At 41.3% G+C, this 20086-nt stretch overlaps 1 protein-coding gene across 1 annotated transcript in view; it reads right to left on the reverse strand.

Moving 5' to 3' along the window:
• Window positions 1–15182: 15182 nt before the first annotated feature.
• hectd2 (HECT domain containing 2) overlaps window positions 15183–20086 on the reverse strand; it is a 57204-nt gene continuing 52300 nt past the window's right edge. Inside the window, exon 22 of the mRNA XM_085296088.1 lies at window positions 15183–19211. Within this exon, the coding sequence (XP_085152214.1) occupies window positions 19091–19211 (121 nt within the window). The 3' untranslated portion in view covers window positions 15183–19090. The remainder of the gene's footprint in view (window positions 19212–20086) is intronic.

Here is a 20086-nt window from a genome sequence, read left to right on the forward strand (position 1 = left end):
GTGATGCTACAAATCTGCAGCTCACAGATTTCAAAGTGCGATGAATACCTTTAATGTAAAACAGTTTGTTTTCAGTATGAAACCAGCTTTAGATGGCAGAGTTTTGTGAAGACTGCTGCTCTGGTGTTGGATAGCACTGTTGTGTCGGTGCCAGGGTTTGTAGTTCATGATAATTAACCAAACTTTCACAAGTCTGAATGTTGTAATGGCAGAGCAGGTGTTGCATAGTATCAAAAGTGCATATAAACCAGTGTGTGTGTGTCTGTGTATTTTATGATTGCACAGTCTTTGCATTGGTACAATGCCAGATGCAAACAAAGCGCGGAAATATACCGAGGGACGTCTTGCAAAATGAAACAGACCTTGAGATCGTGACCTTAAACGCACAACAATTTTGCGTGTTGCATAAATACTTTTATTTTTCTCTCTGGTCCGTTAACCTGAGATGAACCTTGCACCACAGCCAACAGTGAAATCAGCTGAAAGGTTAGTTACCTACATTGAACTACTTACCAATCGAGTCTTTGGGCAGTTTTGTTGGAGTGATAATGGAGAGAAAAAAATAAAGCATAAAAACACTGAAGGGTTAATTCCATCTTGCATTTGGTGATTTGTGTTTGATTTATAAAAGTTTACAAGCTGATTATGTTAACACAGTTACCGTAAACCTCGTTTCAAACATCAAGATTTATTGTGTCATCAGAAACGGCAACACTCCCTAAAGCAGCGTTTGTGGGTTTTTTGGCTACAAGCCTGCAAAACTGACTCTGCGGGTTTCAAAAGTGAAAAGCCAGTTATTACATGGCAGATGGAGATACTGGGTTTTTTTGCCCATGAGTAAGGATAACAATCATGGAAACAGAGGAATGAATAACTTTATACTGGTTTCTAACAAAGAGACACCAGCAGCAAAAACCAAACAAACCTGAACATTTCAGCATGCAGCAGAAAACCAAGAACATTACTGTGTCATTCTTGACCCTGGATTTGTTTTAGTTCTGCAGGCTGCAAAAAAAAGTGTTTATTCGAAACGACCTGACGAACACGTCACGTGTGCGAGAAAACCAGCTGACCTACATGTCGTCTCTGATTTTGATCTGTTTCGTATGCTTCGATATAAAATGTAATTCTGTTATGAAGATTTTGAATGACAATGACAAATCTTAATATTTTGCTATGCATTTCTTTGCCATTTTCCTGTCACGTGTGGAGGAGGACGGGAGATCCTGTCACACCTGAAAATAAACCACATGACCCAACATGCTGCTGATGAGCTTAATTAGAAAAGAGCATGGTTATTATAGGCATGTATCGTTGTGTGGCAGGTTATTTTGTCTTGATGAAGGTTGAGGTCAGCAGGTCAAGACGCCCGTAAATTCTCCCTGACGTCCATCATTCTCAGGAATGCCCGCCGTCCGTTTGTCCTGCATTCATTTGACACACTGACCTTAAAGCTGCAGCCTGATTCACAGACGGGAGCAAAAGAAGGATTTCATTTATTTTACTTTTTTAAAAATTAGACATCAGCATTTCTTTTTAAATGGCACTGCCTTGAAGAAACACTCGGCAACAGTTACAAAAGAGGAGGAGGAGGAAATGTGCAATATTTTATTTCTCTGAAGTGACAATAGAAGGTGGGGTGAAGGTAAACAATGCAACTTTAAAAAGCTGTTGCATGCATCTCCTCCTCCTCCTCTGATGAGTGCAGCAGGTCAGATGAAGCTGAAGAAAGAAGAAACTCCTCCCTGACTGCTCAGATTGCTTAAAAAAATCTGTTCCTTCTCGATGCCCCAGAGCTTCAAATGAAAAGGAGAAAAACTGAAACAAAAAGATTTTAACTTCTTCATTTCTGTCATTTCCTCTGTGTTTCAAGCAGTGCCACAAATTTCTAAACACGCCTGAAATCGGAATATTGAAAATACCCCACCTGACTGTATTTCCCGAGCCTCTGAGAGAACTTTAACCTTAGAAAGGTTAAAGAGGTCATGCAGTTTCATCTCTGCAGCTTTATTTCTTCACAAACATGCAAACAGAAAAGCGCAGTCCCAACCTCTGCTCAAGTTTAATCAACACCTTCTCTTATTGGAGATCATCCACCCTGAAGCATAAAAATAAACAGTAGCAGCATATCATGGAGGAACACGACGTCTTTGTGGAGGAACAGCGTGTTTGTTTGATCTGAGCAGACTGACCGACCGTCGGTGCCATGAGCTCTGGCCTGATCAGAACACAGTAACTGAAGCCTGCACTTTAAGTGGTCATGCTTTACTTCAGCTTCCATCTCCTCCCAGCCATGAGCATTTGTAGCATGAATATAAGATATAGATGGTTACCATCAGATTTTTGGGGTTTGGGTGTAGAACTTCTCCTCATGATGGATGTAAACATGATGCCAAGAGAGATAATTACTTTTATTAATTTCACTTTTCTGTGCTTGTTTTATTGAAGTACGATGCAAAGTTACATGTTTTTAATGTTTGATGTTTTTACATTATATTTAAGTCAGTGTGCCAAGCTCAATAGTGCCACTACAGCGAGTCAGATGAGTTAGTCCACTTATTTATGGCCAATGGTTGGACTTGATTAAGCTGTGCACACATTAATAAACAAATACAGTCGTTTTGAATGTTCACACATTAGTGATGGTGAGGTTAAATAGAATAAAACACTCTAAAATATTAAAACGTTATCCTAAAAAATGATCAAATGGTGCAAACTTGTCTGTAATATAAAAGAACCCCGCGGACTGCTAAAGCAGAGGTTAGCTGACACACTGCCATGACCTCTGCCTTTTAAAAGCATCAGCTGGTGTCTACCTTCGTTCATTCCACCCCTGCCCTCAGAGTCTGCAGTCCGAGTTATGCTCACTGCCGCATATCTGGCATAGATATTGTTTACATGAGGGGTAAGATAGCTCTCCTCTTGCATCAGATACTAAGATACTGACATTGTCTCGTGGGCGGGGCATTTGCAATATTGCCATGAAATGATGACACCAGAAACACATTCAAAGAGAATATTCCTTACCTCTTTGAGGGGCTGCATTTGTTACAGTGACGAGGGAGAAACAAGAGAGTTAGCAGGTCTTAAATCGGAGCATTGACCACTATTGCCGATTATAGCATGAATTCTGAGCTAGCTATAGCTTTGATGCTACCTGACAGGCTGTCTCAGGTTGTAATGCAGCTTTTTAAAGACGCTGCATGCGTCATATCAGTAAATCGTTACTTGAGTGTTGGGAGTGAAAGGAATATGGTGACTGACACTAAGAGCGATGCTAAAATTACCAGTAACTCCAAGAACCCGATCACATTGTAACCTCATTTTAACTCAACCCAGCCAAGCAATGTTGGTGCTAACCACAGAGAAACCACACAAGAAGTGCCACAAAAAAGTAAATATCAGGGAGTTAAAACCAAAAACAGGACGTGGCTGATAAACCTGTGGTTTACTCTGTGCCATGCCTTCATTTTCTCTCCCCTCTATAGTTTTGTCTGTTTTCCTGCACTTAATTATATAAACTCGTCTTATTACCGAGACACCAGCGGCACTGAACTGAGCGGCAGTGTCCGACTTCATGGGATAAGAATGTGTAAATACTCATTTCATAGAAGACTGTTGGCACACTGAACCCCACAGCAAGACATGTTATTTATTAGGTAACTGAAAATGCTCCAACATCTTTTGACAGACATGGTGAAGAGATTTGTTTCAGTTACTCTGATATGTAATCTGACATGAACTGGCACTGGAGCGCAGTAAGAAGGTTGTGGGTTCCAATCTTGTGGTGATTCGGAGCCACTCTGTGCAGAGTTTGCATGTTTGCTCTGTGGGTTTAAGTGGCTTTGGTAGTTTGTTCTGTGCCTGCCTGCATGAATGCATGTCTGGAGACGTGACCTGGTTAGTTTACAGCAGTTTTAAAAATAAACAAAAACTGTAGCTCCACATGAACACATGAAGGACTTTAACTGTGCCACACAAGCCCTAACAAGCACTCAGTGCTGATCTCTGGATGTGACAGTACCCAAACCTGATACAGGTGTTATTATACAATGTTTGAATCTCTGGGACTTTTTTGTTGTCTATTGGAAACCACTTAATTAACTGACGAGACTCACTTTCCAACCTAAACAGTCTGGAGATGAAAACTGTTTCTGCAGGACTCTCCCGTCAGTGTGATGAGGAAGAAGTGACGAAGCTAGAGAGCTGCTTATGTAACAGCGCTCTGTGCCAGGACTTGTTTATCCTGCACTGAACCACATTGTTGAAGTCTGTGAATCTGTCGAGTCAGACCCCGAAAGCCCTCCAAACCACGGCTGGGCAGAGCCCTCGCTGCACAACGCAGGCTGTTTATTCACATCTGGAGCAGAAACAACAGGAGCTTGTGGAGCTCTGGGCGTAGTTTCAGAGACAAACTTTATTGTGAGGAGGAGAAAAGTGGGTTTAAAAACGAAAATGTTCCTGCTTTTTCCTGGACACAGAAAGCTCATGATGCAGTAATCTGAACAAGACATGAATAAACAGGTACACTTTTATAGATTTAATACAGTTTATTGTAAGGTTTCCCGTCTAGGTTGTAGAGTTTCTACATAAAGTTCAAAATAACACCAACTGCTTCAGTGTTTTACTGTTTTTGATTGAAGCTTCTTCAATAGGTGCAAAAAACTTTAAAACATTAGAAATGTTTTGTTCTAGCAAAGCAAAATTATGTTTTTTCCATTTGCAAATCTTTTCCCATATAAGGAGATAAATGAATACCATTGTTTGGATTTCCTTCACACAAACAGTGCAGTTCATAATGTGCAGTTTTATTCCCTGCAGGCCCAAACAAGTCAGTCTGTTCTACTTGACACACGTGTGCACACACATTCGAGGCTGAAGGTTTCCAGGGTTGGCTGAGGACAGCCGCCTGCAGGAAGGAAATCTACAGCAACTTTGCAGCGAAAGGATCAGCAGAGCGTGTGATGGTGGTAAAGTGTGTCCTGGTAAGGAGAAGGCTTCCTACCACACACTCACACGGCTTTCTGCATTTTACCGACTTTCTGTGCAGTTGTGTTCTTTCAGTTTTAGACAAGAATGGGAAACTTTAAAAACAGTGTGGTCTCATGTTCAGCAACTCCTTGAGTGAGCAGTAAAGAGCTTGTGTTGGTGCTACTGCAGGAGTTTCATACTTTAAGTAACCTGAAGCAGAGATCACAGCATGAACAGGGCACTCTGTGTCACAGTGAATCCAAATACCTTTGGCAGGGTTCATATGTGCAGGACAACATCACTCACTCCACCCGTTCCCATCATGCTGGGAATGTGATCACAATGGCACCAACTGTGTCTCAGCCACACCTCCACTAACCTGCGTTCACCTTGAGTCGTTCACACGTTCACTCCGTGCTTGCACAGATGTGTTCACATAGTCAGAGGATGAACAGCAGTTGCAAAATGCACGTCGCCATGTGTGAGTAGTGAAGAAAAATGAGGGCAACAAACAACTTTTCAGCCTGAAGGCGACCACACCCTCTGCTGCTGCGACACTGCTGCAAGTTAGCTAGCTAGCTCAGAGCTACTACACTACAGTGTAAACAGTAAAATTCAAATGGACGATTTAACTATTCTCAGTAATTATGGAGGGGCTCAGAGTAGAGCCATTGATCCTCCTCATTGAAAGAACCAGGTAGTTTTGGCTGACTAGGTTCTGGAGCTGACTGGGTTGCCCCTCAGCTGGGGTGTTTTGGGAATGTTCCACCCAGGATACACTGGAAAGGTGTCTTCCCGAAAGTGCTGGAAGAGGATAAGTGGCAGAAAATCGATTGATGGATTAAAAAAAAGCCCACTGTAACCAGTTGCTGTTGTTTTTTTTTGATTAGCTACAATCAGCTGACCGTGTCTGCCACCTTCTTTGTCTCCTTTCTTGTTGCCAGGCTGTGTTAGAATGGAGATCTATGTGTATCTGTGCGGGCCACCCTCTCCCCATGACATGTTACAGCTCGCACACAGTGATCATAAAATATGTTGCCACTGCCCTCACATGTTACCAGTCAGTGCAGACTGACAGCAGATTGCACACCAACCCTCCTTTCTTTACCCACGAGCCCCTGAGGTACTCGAACGTCCTGCACTCAGGCGACTCGACTGTTACCCCGTTTAAACTAATACCTACTATAAACCCAAACAGGTGATTGGAAATCAGTATTTATTGGACTCGTGATGCCCAGGTTTTATTTCGGTATTGCATACTCTTCATCATGATTCCATCTTAGTCTATTTTTACCTTGTTTAGCTGTTATACTTGCTTTTATACGTTCATGCTTGTTTTGTGTATATTTCCATTTACCTCGTGTTTTTTTTTATTATTTATTTTTTGTACTGTTATAAGGTGACCTCGAGGGTCTTTAAAGGCACCTATTAAAAAAACAAAAAACAAACCTTTGCACATTTGGAGTTTTACCTTTAACTCAGACTTAGTTTAGTTTCCATTCCACTTTTACTCGTCTTTGATTTCAGCCCATTTTCACATTTTCATGTGGAAACATCTCTCACTGATAAATAATTCTGAGTTATTCAACGTTGGAAAATTTTCCATGTATGATCGCTGCATGACTAAAATACAAAACATGTCTCCCCACTCTCATCAAACACTTACGATTGCAGGACGTTTGCCTGACAGTATAAAGTATCTTGGCACTGATGCTGTTACTAAACTGGAGCTTTTAATAAACTACTGAACTGTCGCATGTGTATGATGTAGCATCACTCACCTTGTTCACTATTTATTTATTAGTTCAGAGAAAAGGAAATACAAGAAAATAAGACGACCATGGTATAGCTTAGCTTCCTTTGAAAGTTATTTACATAATTAGAATGATTTTATGCATACTACAAACTAAACATGTAACTAAATACATAATGAAAAAAACTAATGCACATCAGCCTTCAAAGTATTTCTCAACTTTGACCCACATTTAAGTTGCTGGGACCTGTAACTGTGCTCTGATTGTTTCACAATAAATGAATCACGACTATGGACGGTGTTAGATTATAATATTATTTTATGCCATGTTATACCCCTAATTAAAGATTGTGAATTATTATGTAGTTTTAGTTTGCATTATTCTCCTGAATTAGAAGAAGCTGATAACTATTACATTAGTTAAACTGATTTGCATTACATTAAACTGCTGACTTGTTGTGAATGAATGATATTGTTTTATGATGCATTATACTGCTGAGTTATAAGAAATCTAATTTGTCTGAGTAGAAGAGAACAGAGTGTGCTGGAGTTTTCTGCCCCATTTCAGCAGGAGCAGATAAACAGGGAGCCAAGGTCGTAGCTTAGGCGCTGTGTGAGAGAAAGCATGTGAATGTTTAGGCTTTTTATGATAAGGTGGAGGCACCAGAGGCTATAAAAGTTTGAGCAATGCTCCACCATTTTGAGATTTTGAGGCTGTCTGCATCAGTGTCCATCTCCCACGCGTGTGTTCATTAAAATCATCGTTTGACTCAACCCGGCCGGACCAGTGTTGTTATTGTGGTTTTTTCTCTTGTCTCCATCCCCAATATTTTGAACCTTAACAACGGGAAACTCTGATATTGTCAGTCTACCTGGCTCGTCTGGGCTTCACACCTGAGTCAGACTCGACTGGAAATTAATTTATGGTTTGTTTCACTTGGCAAGGACTCAGGTATGTTGTATGTTTCACAGAACAATAACCGGAGGGTCTGAGGACTCAGCACACGAAACATTTTGAAAGTTTAGATTTGAGTTTTCCCGTCCTATTTCAGGGTCAGTCAGCAAACATTTACAAACAGTGTTATTGCATCATGTCTGGAGACCTTATTCTGCTAGGCGCAAATATTGCATAGTTTTGTGTTTGCAGTATGCCAGTGTGTTGAAACTCTAATCAGGGATAGCAAATCAATGCTAATATTGATCCTGGCTAGCTGACAGTCATTATATAATGCTAACATTGCCTAAAAGCTTTTTGTTTAAAGCTATGAAATACAGTCTTTATTCTATTTGATGTTTCTTATAGAAAAATAAAAATGATGAATTGAAAAAAGCAATGCAGTGCTGCACTCCAGGTGGAAAAATAAACCACGATGGAAAAATGGTTATATAATTATGTCATCTCTGCCAATGTTAACGACCCCTGAACTTTCTGGACTATTTTGCAAATGAATGTTGGGAAAACGTGAGAAGAGTCATGTCGCCTCAAACAGAGACAATTTTATGTCCAAGTGATGGAAAACTTCCAAAACATCCAAAATGTTAGAATGATGACGCCCGTAAAAACGGGGCCCAGTCGGTGCTGTCACGTGTTTGTAATGAATTGTGTTAGTCGATGTTTTTCCTCATTGTTAAACTGCTTTTGTGTCAGAGTGGTTGTGCTAAACTTGTAGAGTTTGACAGGTTGTAGGTCATCTGATCTCTGTGCTGCAGTCGATTGATTTCTTTAGCATTGCTGTCCTCTTTTCGGGGACTTTGCGCTGCTGCCGGTCTTTGTACCCTTCTAAAGGGATCAAGTTTACTCTGTGGGTATAAACATAGAATTTATTTTTTAGATGTCTTAATAGAATTTTAAAAAAGCACCTTAGGTTTCATTTGTAGAGAGTTCAAGTTTGGAATCTCTCTGTGGTTTTAATTGACTCTTGCACATAAACCTGAGTGACTTTGAGCAGATTTCAGTGTGTTGACTGGGAGTGATGGCTGCTTTTGTTCAGGCCTGCACCTGATTTACAATTTTATTTCCAGTCCTGCAAAGAGAAAGCCCCAACAACATGAAGTGATACTCCGCTCCACAAATGTTTTCTTTAAATCAGACTTTTGTACCTTTCTACCATTAATGACTGGCACTTGGGCTCTACCCACCTACACAAAGCAAAATTAAGAACTTTTACCCAACCAAAAAAACCTGGATCTTTTCTCCAACAGGAGAAATTGCATGACTAGGCTCCACACCCATGCACAATCTCAGCGATGTCCTACGCCAATTCTTTGATATTATATAGCCCACATGATAAAACTAAATAAGAAAACCAACCTGCAGATATTTCAGGCGGACATTTAAAGCCAGTTGCTGGAAGCTGCTGCCAATTAGCTTCCAGAAAAGACTCATTCAGAAGCACAGCTGATGAAGCAGCTCACCTGCAGCTCGTTAAGAAACCCTGCAGAGAGAAATCAAAGCAAATCAATGCCTAAATATAATTAAATAATAGCAATTAGAAGGATTTTCCCAGCCAAGAATGGTGAAATACTAAATTCATAACTGGCCCCATTCATTAGATGCTTTAACATTAAACCCTGATCATAAAAATAAGATAAGAGATACAGATAAAAATCCAAAGCTACAGGCTGTTGCTTTAAATCTTTTCCATATATTCTGCCTTTCTGCACAATAAAAGCTTTTAATTTGGTAACACTTGACTGAGCTGAGCAATCGCTAACCAGATTAATTTCAGTGATAGTCTCTCAATCACAGCAGCCGGCTGCCATGAATCAACTAATCTGGATGTAATTGAACTGTCAACAATCCCAGTGTGCAAAATGTGATGCAAGACTTCACAGTTGGCGTCATGTGCATCCACTGAAGGTCTCCAAAGTCTCCTTCTACACGTCGATCCTAATAAGGCAAACTCACTTCTGTTATCTTCAGTCTAAAGAAGGAGCTGGAATGCGACCTATGCAAGGTTTTTCTTCTAATAATAGAAAACACAGCGGCTGCAAGTCTGCAGACGCTCCATCATTGCATTTTTTTAAAAAGACTTCACTGTAAATGACCTCACAGAAACAAGAAAATTCTTCTACACTGTTTAACTGTCAAAGCATCAGAATAGAGACGGAAACCAAAGAAAGCTGGACAAGAATGGATCCGATGATCGGAGCCAAAGTTCCTCTGGTGATAAGAGGGCAGAGTATACAGAAAACCAAAACTGATATAAAATACAAATGTTAGTGAATAAATAAATATGTTCTTAAATCAAAAACAAACAGGTGTTTTGTCAATTCATTAATTGTTAATACTAACTCACCTGTGCTTACATTTTATTGTTTAATTTATTAATCACCAGTTATTTACCAACCCCCTCCTCCTTAAATGTGTTTCCAATAAATCCTAAATGTTTCTCCTTTCCTAAATTTGTCGTGTGGATCTGCTTTATGTGAATAATATGTTTTCAAAATTAATTATCGCCCATATTTCTTTTATTTCTGTGAATATTTTTGGCAGTTTTGGTCCTCCACAGCAGAGTGTCTGCATAAAAGACAGTTTCAGAATTTCTTTCCTGCCATGTTTAACGTTCATCTACAAAATGCACTTTGGCGAGGAGCTGACACTGAATGAAAAAGGTCAATGGCCGAGCAGAGACGATAAACAGGTCAGTGTCTTTTAAGCCCGGCGAGGTTTTACCCTTCCCCTGTTTGGATGATGGAAAGGTTGTTTTCCTTTTTTATTCTCACTCTGTGCTGAACAAAGTGTCAGTGTTTAGTGGGTGAAGAGCTGTCCACCTGCCAGAGCTCAACACTAAGTTGTTTGTAGCCAAGTTAAACTGAAATAAGCTGACGTCAAGCTGATCTGCCGGCAGCTACGCTTTGTATCAAAGACTGTGTTCCTCCAGGCTCAGTCAGACTCGATGGTTTTTCTGCCCAAAAAAACGCCAAAGATACGAGAGGAGTTACTCCTAAACTGGACATTCAAATGTGCTCATCTCAGCTTAGGAGATAAAACTTGTTTTAAGGACTCATATATGTAAATGTCTATTCATATTGTCTAAAGTTGTAACAGGACTTTAGACATGGATAACCATTTAAAGAGAGAGTGAAACAGGCTGTTTTACAGCTGATCCAAAGTTTGTTTTTGCCTGTTTCAGTGTAAGCATAGTTTTCAATAAATTGCATGCTCAAAAACATGTTTTGTCTCACTCCCGTTTCTTCTTTTTGCTTGTTGAAGCTCGACTTGGAACATTGTTAAGATCCGACCATGCAAAATATATATTTCTTTGCCATTCATCAGCTTTTGATCGCAACTGTGTATGAGTGAAACGTGGGTGTTTATCAAGCCTGGGTTAAATTGCCTTTATGAACGACTTTGTATAAATTCCCATATTACCCATAGTAAGACCACACCTGGATCCCCTTCAGTTCGCTTATCAGCCTCGTCTCGGAACTGAGGACGCCATCATCTACCTGCTTAATCATGTCTACACCCATCTGGACCAGCCGGCGAGCACTGTGAGGGTCATGTTTTTTGACTTTTCCAGTGCTTTCAACACCATCAGGCCAACCCTCCTGGGTGATAAGTTAGCAGCGATGCAGGTGGATGCTTCTCTGGTGTCCTGGATTGTTGATTACCTGACAGGAAGACCACAATATGTACGTCTCCCACAGTGTGTGTCTGACAAGGTGATTAGCAACACAGGGGCACCACAGGGGACTGTCCTCTCCCCCTTCCTCTTCACCCTCTACACCACAGACTTCAGCCACTGCACAGAGACCTCCATCTTCAGAAGTTTTCTGATGACTCTGCGGTGGTTGGATGCATCAGCAGGGATGATGAGACAGAGTACCGGGCTGTGGTCGACTCCTTTGTCACGTGGTGTGAGCAGAATCATCTGCAGCTCAACGTGGCAAAGACCAAGGAACTGATCGTGGACTTCAGGAAGACCAGGAAACACTTGACCCCTGTTTCAATCCAGGGGGTCAGTGTTGACATTGTGGAGGACTATAAATACCTTGGAGTACACATTGACAATAAACTGGACTGGGCTAAAAACACCACAGCACTTTACAGGAAGGGCCAGAGTCGTCTCTATTTTTTGAGGCGACTGAGGTCCTTCAACATCTGCCAGAAAATGCTGAGGATTTTCTATGAGTCTGTTGTGGCCAGTGCGATCCTCTATGCTGTTGCATGCTGGGGGAGCAGGCTGAGGGTCGCAGATGCCAACAGACTCAATAAACTAATCCGTAAGGCCAGCAATGTTGTGGGGATGGAGCTGGACTCCCTCAAGGTGGTGTCGGAGAGGCGGATGCTGTCCAAGATAAAGACAATGTTGGATAACACCTCCCACCCACTCCATGACATGCTGGTCAGTCACAGGAGCTCGTTCAGTGAGAGACTGAGATTACCGAAAAGCACCACTGAACGACACAGGAAATCATTCCTGCCTGTGGCCATCTCCCTGTACAACGCATCCACTTAACACACTGTTTGCTGCTACAGCTACACATGTTTCTTTTCCAACTATTTATTTATGAGTGACTTATGTATGTATGTATGTATGTATGTATGTATGTATGTATGTATATATATATGTATATATTGTACTATTCTTAGTTAGCGTATTGTCTGTCTTGTCTTAATGTTGGTTTAAAATGGAGCACTGTAACAAAAAATAATTTCCCCCAGGGATCAATAAAGTATTCTGATTCTGATTCTGATATCTACTTTATGATTTAATTGATATTAAACAAAAAATGACAAATTATGCATGAAATTCAACTTTTACAAAGATATTTTTTCCCATTTTATGCCGTGTGTCTCCTTTTGTGCTCTTCATGTCAAATGTGGCTAAAGTCTCCAAGAATGAAGTCAGTGTAAAGTAAAGCCACTCTGTTTCCTTTTTCTGCTCTTCACTCCGTATGACCTCAGTGGGAGTGGATCTTTCTTTATGTGGAGCAGCCATTTGGATGAAGTTTTCCTAAATGAGGATGAACTAAAACAGCTTGTTTCAGACAGACGATGAACTGAGGGAACCAAGCATGAAATAATAAGGATTATTTTTACCTGATTCATGTAAAGCTTCTCCAGCAGAGCCTGAGAATTAAATATTGAGTTCAAATTAGGAGGCTCGCCTTTAACTTGCAGAAAGTAATAATTGCATTGTGGCTCCTTTTCAGTGACCGCTTCACTCACAACAAAATAAAAAAAGTCTATAGTCATGGTGCTGCAAAGCAATAATCCCCTTTCTTTCTTTTTGCCTTTTGCAACACATTTGGCAGCTTGACGTCACGCCTCACTCAAGTTTTTAATTTAATGTCCTGTGTCAGTGTGAAGAGGCACTAATCTGTCATTTCAGATCTAAGCTAAATCACATCATCACAAACAAATCTGTCACATTACTGTTTATGAATGTCCGTTTTTACAGGCAGTCCCATGCTGGGAGAGAGCCACACGACATCAGCATGAAAGTAACCCGACCCAAAGAAGTGTGTGCCCTGATGATTAGCCAGGACACAGCAGGAATTTATAATGTGACCCAGTTACCATTTTATCTGACACAGGTATCATTTAAAGTCTGGACACCTAATATTCTGCAAATTGCTCCACTTTGAACTTTGGCTTGAAGCTTGTTTGGTAAATGTTTAATGAAGCAATGTTATTCCACGTTGCTCTGCTAATGGCACAGGGAACAAACTAAGGAAAGTAGGCATAGTGCTAGCGAGAAGCTTTGAGCGCTACATTGTGAGTGAGCTACCGATTAACCTTGCAGTGTCAGCGGTTTCCCATCAGCACCTTGACTGCTGGCAGAGACTAAACTGGGACAAACCAGCCGGGATAATCTGCACAGAAACAAAAACAGAGAAGCGAAGACTTTGAAAAAAAAGGGTTTGTGTCAATAACAATCCACCAATGACTGCACCGCCACAGCCACTCCTCTACTGCTGTCGTGGAGTCGTGTGGAGTTATGATGATAACAGATCAATGAAAAGATGAACTAGATTTAAAAGAAGGAATCCTCAAGGTTGCTCTGCTGATCCACACAGGAAGCAGCGCTAACATAAAAAAACAAAGGACTAACTTAAGGTCATTGTCCAGACACTTGGCAAATTTGTGTGCTTATTTTTGAACATGAATAGAGAGAAAATTGCAGACTCAGCCAGACGGATCCCTATTAAAAAATATAATGGTGGACTGTTGTTTGGTTATTTAGTAACAAAGCCGTGCTGGCCATGGCCTACATATTTCTGTTTGTTTAGCAAACGATAAGATCTCTTGTTCCCGGCATCAATGTGGGCCGCCTCACCACGGCGGAGAGGCACAACAAAAGGGGAGGAAAAAATATGCATGAGAAAAAAGCAATGTCAGTGCGAACTGGTGTCTAAACTTAAGGAGAGAAAAGGAGAGAGGAGGCGTGTTTGTGTATTTGGGGTGTGGAGGTGAAGCAGTGCATAAACAGCTACTTGTTCACCATCACACTTCATCTTAGTCACAGTTATATATGGTTCATATGTTTTTGGACAATTACATCAGTTATTCATCATTTTAATTCTGTAAACCAAGTAGTTTTGCCACGATATTCATCTTTGATTGATACTGACGCCTATGAACTTGGTTGTTTCTGTGTTTTAGTTTTTACTCTTTGATTGGTGTGTATGTACTTGTCATAATCATACTGCTCTCCATCTTGGCCAGGTCACTCCTGAAAAAGAGATTTTAAATCTATTAATTTTCAGAGGCTCAAAAGTAGCTGCTTGAACTCTCGGTAAGAGCTCCAAAGAGACGCTGACGATGGTGAGGGACACCATGATTAAGATGAAGAAACAAAGTTAACATATCAGACATAAAGCAGAAACGTCAGGAGCGGCCAAATCAACAATCTGTACATGAAAAGGCCTGAAAGACCTGAAGCTGTCGAACACAACAGGAGGTAACGCTATTTTATAAGCGTGTGTCTGCCAGTGGATCTGGTCTGAAGAGAGGACGAGCATCATTTGATAATGTCCATGGGCTCCAAACTTTGATGCATTTTTTTGTTAAAATGTTTGAATTAAACTGAAAATCTGCACTTCAGTTGTTTGATTGAAACCCTGGTGGACCTGACCGCATGTCTGAGAGTTTCAGTTTGAAGCCAAACTGAATGCTTCACCACCGCCGCTGATGAGTCAGGTTTGCTGGTATCCTTGTTCAAATTTGAAGTAGAGCTATTTGCACTTGACAGACACTTATTATCACGCAGCCACAATTTGCACTGCACTGTGATGCTGTGACCTAAAAGCTGTGCTCGCCTCGAGGTGAGTTACCAGTCTTGATCTGCAGCTCCTCTGGTGCAGCCACAAAACCTAAGCTAAACTAATCCAGCTGCCCAGTGAGAAGCTGCAGGAGGCTGTGGTGGTCTGTGCAGCTGCCAGCTTGAACACCAGGATGTGCATGAATTAAAATAAAACTGGATGGAAAGAAAACTCAGGAGACCAGTTTCTGGATAGAGACGAGCCCTCATCGGCTTTTACTGTAAATACTTGTGGAGCAAACACAGTATGTTACGTAAGATTTGGGCAGCAGAAAAGCATAACAGGTTTCAAATATGAGTCATGCAAAGTCAACCCATGATAAAACCCAACAAAACACAGGATAAAACACATTTGACACCTTCCCTGTGAAAGCAAACACGAGACTTTACTTTTTAAGTGGCGTCTGCACTTATTTACATATCGGACGTGAAAATTATTACACCGCAACAAATCTTTGAATCGGTTTGAACTATTTTCAAACTGATTTTCAAGAAGGTCTCTGCACTGCTGTCTCCACTGCATAACCTGACACAGCTTGGTCTTATTCATGTAAAACACACCCGGGTCAAATCAACATTTCAGGAAGACACTTGAGTGACATCATTTTACCCCCGACGTCCACGTTCCTCTCAGTTTCCGTCTCCCGACATGTAAAATGTGTCTTTTTTTGTATTTAGCAAAGCGGCTAACGTGATGCAAATGTGCCACGGAGGCCTTCTCCAACAGATGCTTGGAGACAGGCTGCCTCTTCTGGCTCCTACTGCTGCTCATTAAATGACAGAAAGGACCCATTGTTGCGTCAGGGGCTTTCTCAGACCCTATAGCTGAGTGTGAAAGACTGACCCAGATTAGGTTGATGTTTGGATGGCGCATCCATACGGCTTGCTCGGCTGTTGCTTGGTTACTTCAGTGTCTTTTTAGGATTTCAGACATTTTGCCATGGTAACATTGCATAAGAGAGCGCTGGGGGTTTGGAATTACCGCCGCCCAGCTGTAGAGAGAGGAGAGAGCGGCTTCGAAGCCAAAAAAGTTCAACAAAGTTAAAGAAGCAGAGAGTCTGGATGCCAACCGGCTTTTTACCCCACTGATTAAACTCTGCAGTGAACGAATTTTAAGGCCTTACAAAGTAACTTTGCTCCCTTGAACTGAAGCTACAACGTAACAACTGCAGAGTCATTGTTACACTATAAAAACCACTTTGGGGAAAAACAGCAGCACTGCACTCGTGATGGAAATGATGATGGCTCTATTTGATTATGCAGGGAAGAAAAATCGCATTATTTTCTTTCTAGGAAGATCAAAGAATCTCTTGTGCTGTAAATTTTAAATATAAATCAATCCTCACCGCTCTGAAACTGACACTTAACGGCCTCTTGAGCTCTAAATGGGTCACTTTCCACTACTGATAAAGTTAAACTAAACCTTTTTGTCTGAAATACCTGATTACTCAAGGGCATGTGAACACAATGAGTAAAACAGTGTCCCATTCCTGCTCCAAAGCCTCAAAATAACCTCATCTCGACTACAGAATGAACCCTGAAATCCAGAGAACACAGTCACCTAATAACCAGTTCTTTTTTCAGTGAATCTGTGTGTCTGTGTGAAGATACGGCAAATGTTGGGTTAACACAAATCTAGGTTTTGGTGTAGACCTAAAGACTCGTACTAATCTCATCAACAGTTACTCTGCGTTTCTCAGGACCCGAGTGCAGTGCTGCGTTTGGTTCTGTTCGATGATGGATCTCAGATTTTGGCTCAGAGTGTCTCTCTGTTCCTGCTTTCTGTGACAGCCACGGCTCCACTCTGCGCATGGGTGGAGGGGCATGCAGTTTCATTGAACTCAGTGCTTTCCCAGGCCTCTTACCCCCAAGTTTAACCCACTGGATACCAAATCTTAACCCAAGGATAAAGCTAATTCCGATTTTTGTTGGATGTGGAAACAACAATAGCGAGTCGTAAAGTTCCAACTTTTTGAAACGTTTATGATGCTGGTGGCAAGAATGGACTTTTTTCATCAATTTAAATAAGTGTCCGAAATAAGTCCAATAAGGAAATTAACGAGCAGTGCATGTCAGACAGAGGTGCTTAACTCGAGTTGTTTCTCTCGGGCACAAAGATGACTTTGTGATAAAATCTGTCAGCCCTCGGCTACAGGCCGGCTCTCAGCCCGAGGGCAGCCGTCACTCATGAAAACAAAAGAAGAAAACCAAAATTAAAAAAGAAAACAAATATTAATCAACAGCTCAGCTTTAACTGCGTCATCATTTCAAAACATTTCAAAGAACTGCTGCAGCCTTTGTTCCATAAAACAGGCGGCAATGTCAAAAAACAAGCAAAACACTGTTCACAAGACGATCGACGTACATCTGACGGTAGCACATCCAGCAAAGCTTTAAGTCCTCACAGTGCAAACCAAACAAAACCATATGCAACACGTTTCAAATGCCTCAGTCAGGACTGACACTAATCTCCCCTCCGGAGGTGTTTCTGTCCGAAACATTCGCCTCCGGTTTCTACTTTTACTTGATTTAAATGAAAATGTTTAAATGATGAGTTTTCAGGAGCGTGCTACTGCCGAACTTCCTGTTAGGCCAGAGCCTCTCCAAAGTAAATGTTCAGTGGTGGGCAAACAGCAGGTCATTGGTTAAAAATGACTCGATTTGAATATTTACCCAAAGAAAGCAGCAACCTTTAAGAGACGTTTAGTTTTTAGTTATATAAGGTTTAAGGGAACAAATATAACCGGGTTTCAGTGGCAGGGACCTACAAATATATGAAATTCTGTATAAAACATAACTTTTTAAGATAGTTCTATTTCTTTTTGTATGGTATCTACAGGGTTGTGTAAAAGTTCTGAAACAATGCAAAATGATTTATAGATCTACAGCTGTCATTGCGTGTGCCAGACCCCGAGGTTAGATTTAGGGTCCTACTTTACTCCATCTTATCCTCTAGTTACAGCTTTCCCCTTGGCAAATATACCAAGCTCCCAGCATCCCTTTGCACTGCCCTGCACAGGTATACCCGTCCCTGAAACCTCAACACCTTAACTGCAGTTTGAGACGGTCTGTGATGGCACATCCATCCATCCATTCTCTTCTGCTTATCCAGTTCAGAGTCCTGGGGGGTGTATGTGGCCTATCCTAGCTACCACAGGGCGAACACTCGTGTGACTTTAGCTAATGAAGAGCCTGCTGGCAGAAACATGGGAATAGTTTAACCACACCATCCCTTTCAGGGGCTCCAGCACACACAGCCTTATATCTTCTGGGTCAAACCTAAAGGTGATCAAACATTAGCCATTAGGACCCATTAGGATTAGTTTTTTTATTGGCCTTTTATCATCATTATTGTTTCGTCAGTAGTTTCTGTGTCATTTCTTTATTAGTGTATTTTTTCTGTTATGTTCACCTGTATTTATCATGCTTTGTGATTTTCTGCAGGGCAGTTTCTTCTGCATTAGCTTTTCTTTTGCCCTGTCTTTTGTTTGAATTTAGTATTCTGCTGCTCTGCTGCAGAGATCAGTGTCTGTCTTTAAAACATAACCATTTTTGTCTGCGACTATTTATCCAGCCACTCGGCAGGTCAGCTGTTCCAAGCATCTCGGCCCTTCGTGTTATCCCAGACTGACTCCGTGGTGTTGCCATTAGCCATCATCACTCAGGACTCTTTGTTCTCTCACTGTCTGAAATTTGTTCTTTATGAATCTGGCTGAACGTTTGGGACTGTTGTGATGAATTTAGGTTTGAACACACGCCTCCTTCACTGTATTCTGTGGTGGGTAAGCATGAAGTAAACTAAAGTGCTTAAAGAGTTGGTGTTGTTGGTGTTGTTGAATCACAGAATGAGTCCACGGACAAACTAAAGGATTTCTGGAGTTTCTCTGCAGCTGTTTTCCTGGCAAAGCTTCCATCTTGTGCACCGCAGATTTGAATCATCGATGAATCCATCTTCATAAGAAAGTTGCTCAACGTGTTGACTCACAACGAGCAACTTATTTCCTTTCTGATCTCAGATGCGTTGCGGGAAAAGTTTCAGATAGCACTGCAAACAGTCTGTGTGTATATGTGGGAGTTTGTGTGTGCAGATTAGTCACTCAAGGCCAAAGCCCTCAGCATTGGAGATGGCAATGGTCAGTTTCTGTTTGAGCTCCTTCCTGGTTCGATACGGAGGCAAACAGATCTGATTGAAACAGGTGTGAGAGATCGGCAGCCTGCAGAGAGAAAAAGAAAAAGAAAGTTATACAGTGAAACATAAAGAGGTGCCAGGGAAATCACTCTTTCATCACCCTTTTCTGTTGAGGTTGCATCACTTTAAAATGATTGCATCAAGACAAAAAGTCAGAGATGTTAACACTGACCACTGAAGCCTCACTGAGGCTGCAGCTGCTGCACAGAGGGATCAGCAGAAGCCAGAGCTCCTCTGCACAGCAGCACTGCTCATGCATTCTTCACATGATACTTTTCTGACAAAAAAACTTTGTAAAGGGAGATCAAACGCAATAATTCCAGATGACAAAGTCTCTAATTAACAACTGCAAAGTGTGACAATCACTTGTGAGTGCGGCAGAAAAACCCACATGTCCAAATTGTTAATCCCAAAGTTGATCATCGAATGCCTCCATAATTAATATTATACAGCCCAATATACACAGAGCTGTTAGCATTTTCCCACACAGCTTTATTTATCTATCAGCTCCTGGTGCTTCGACAAAAGGAACGAAGAAAAGGAAACAATTAAGGAAACATTTTAGAGTGTGTTTAGTTAGAGATTAAAGGTGTGTGTGTGTGTGTGTGTGTGTGTGTGTGTGTGTGTGTGTGTGTGTGTGTGTGTAAGCAGCAGTGGGCCAGCTTGCTCATTCCTGACCCAGATCCAGAGTTGGTTAAAGTTCAACAGTGAGTCTTATGTAAACAGCTCCACAAATCGAAACCTCCAGCGAGTCAGCCGAGGGAGTTTCAGCCGAGCGACTCGAACGCTTCCGAAACTCTAACCCGAAAAATGAGGATGGAAATGAAACAATTTTGTCTGATCAAGACACTCGATTTATTCTTAAAGACTGATTATGCAAACTGTTCAAAGAGTCTGTGT

The sequence above is a fragment of the Mchenga conophoros genome, linkage group LG13 (assembly GCF_057382185.1).
Source record: "Mchenga conophoros isolate Kocher_MC1m ecotype Shallow Benthic linkage group LG13, M_conophoros_male_GT1.1, whole genome shotgun sequence".
Taxonomy (NCBI): domain Eukaryota; kingdom Metazoa; phylum Chordata; class Actinopteri; order Cichliformes; family Cichlidae; genus Mchenga; species Mchenga conophoros.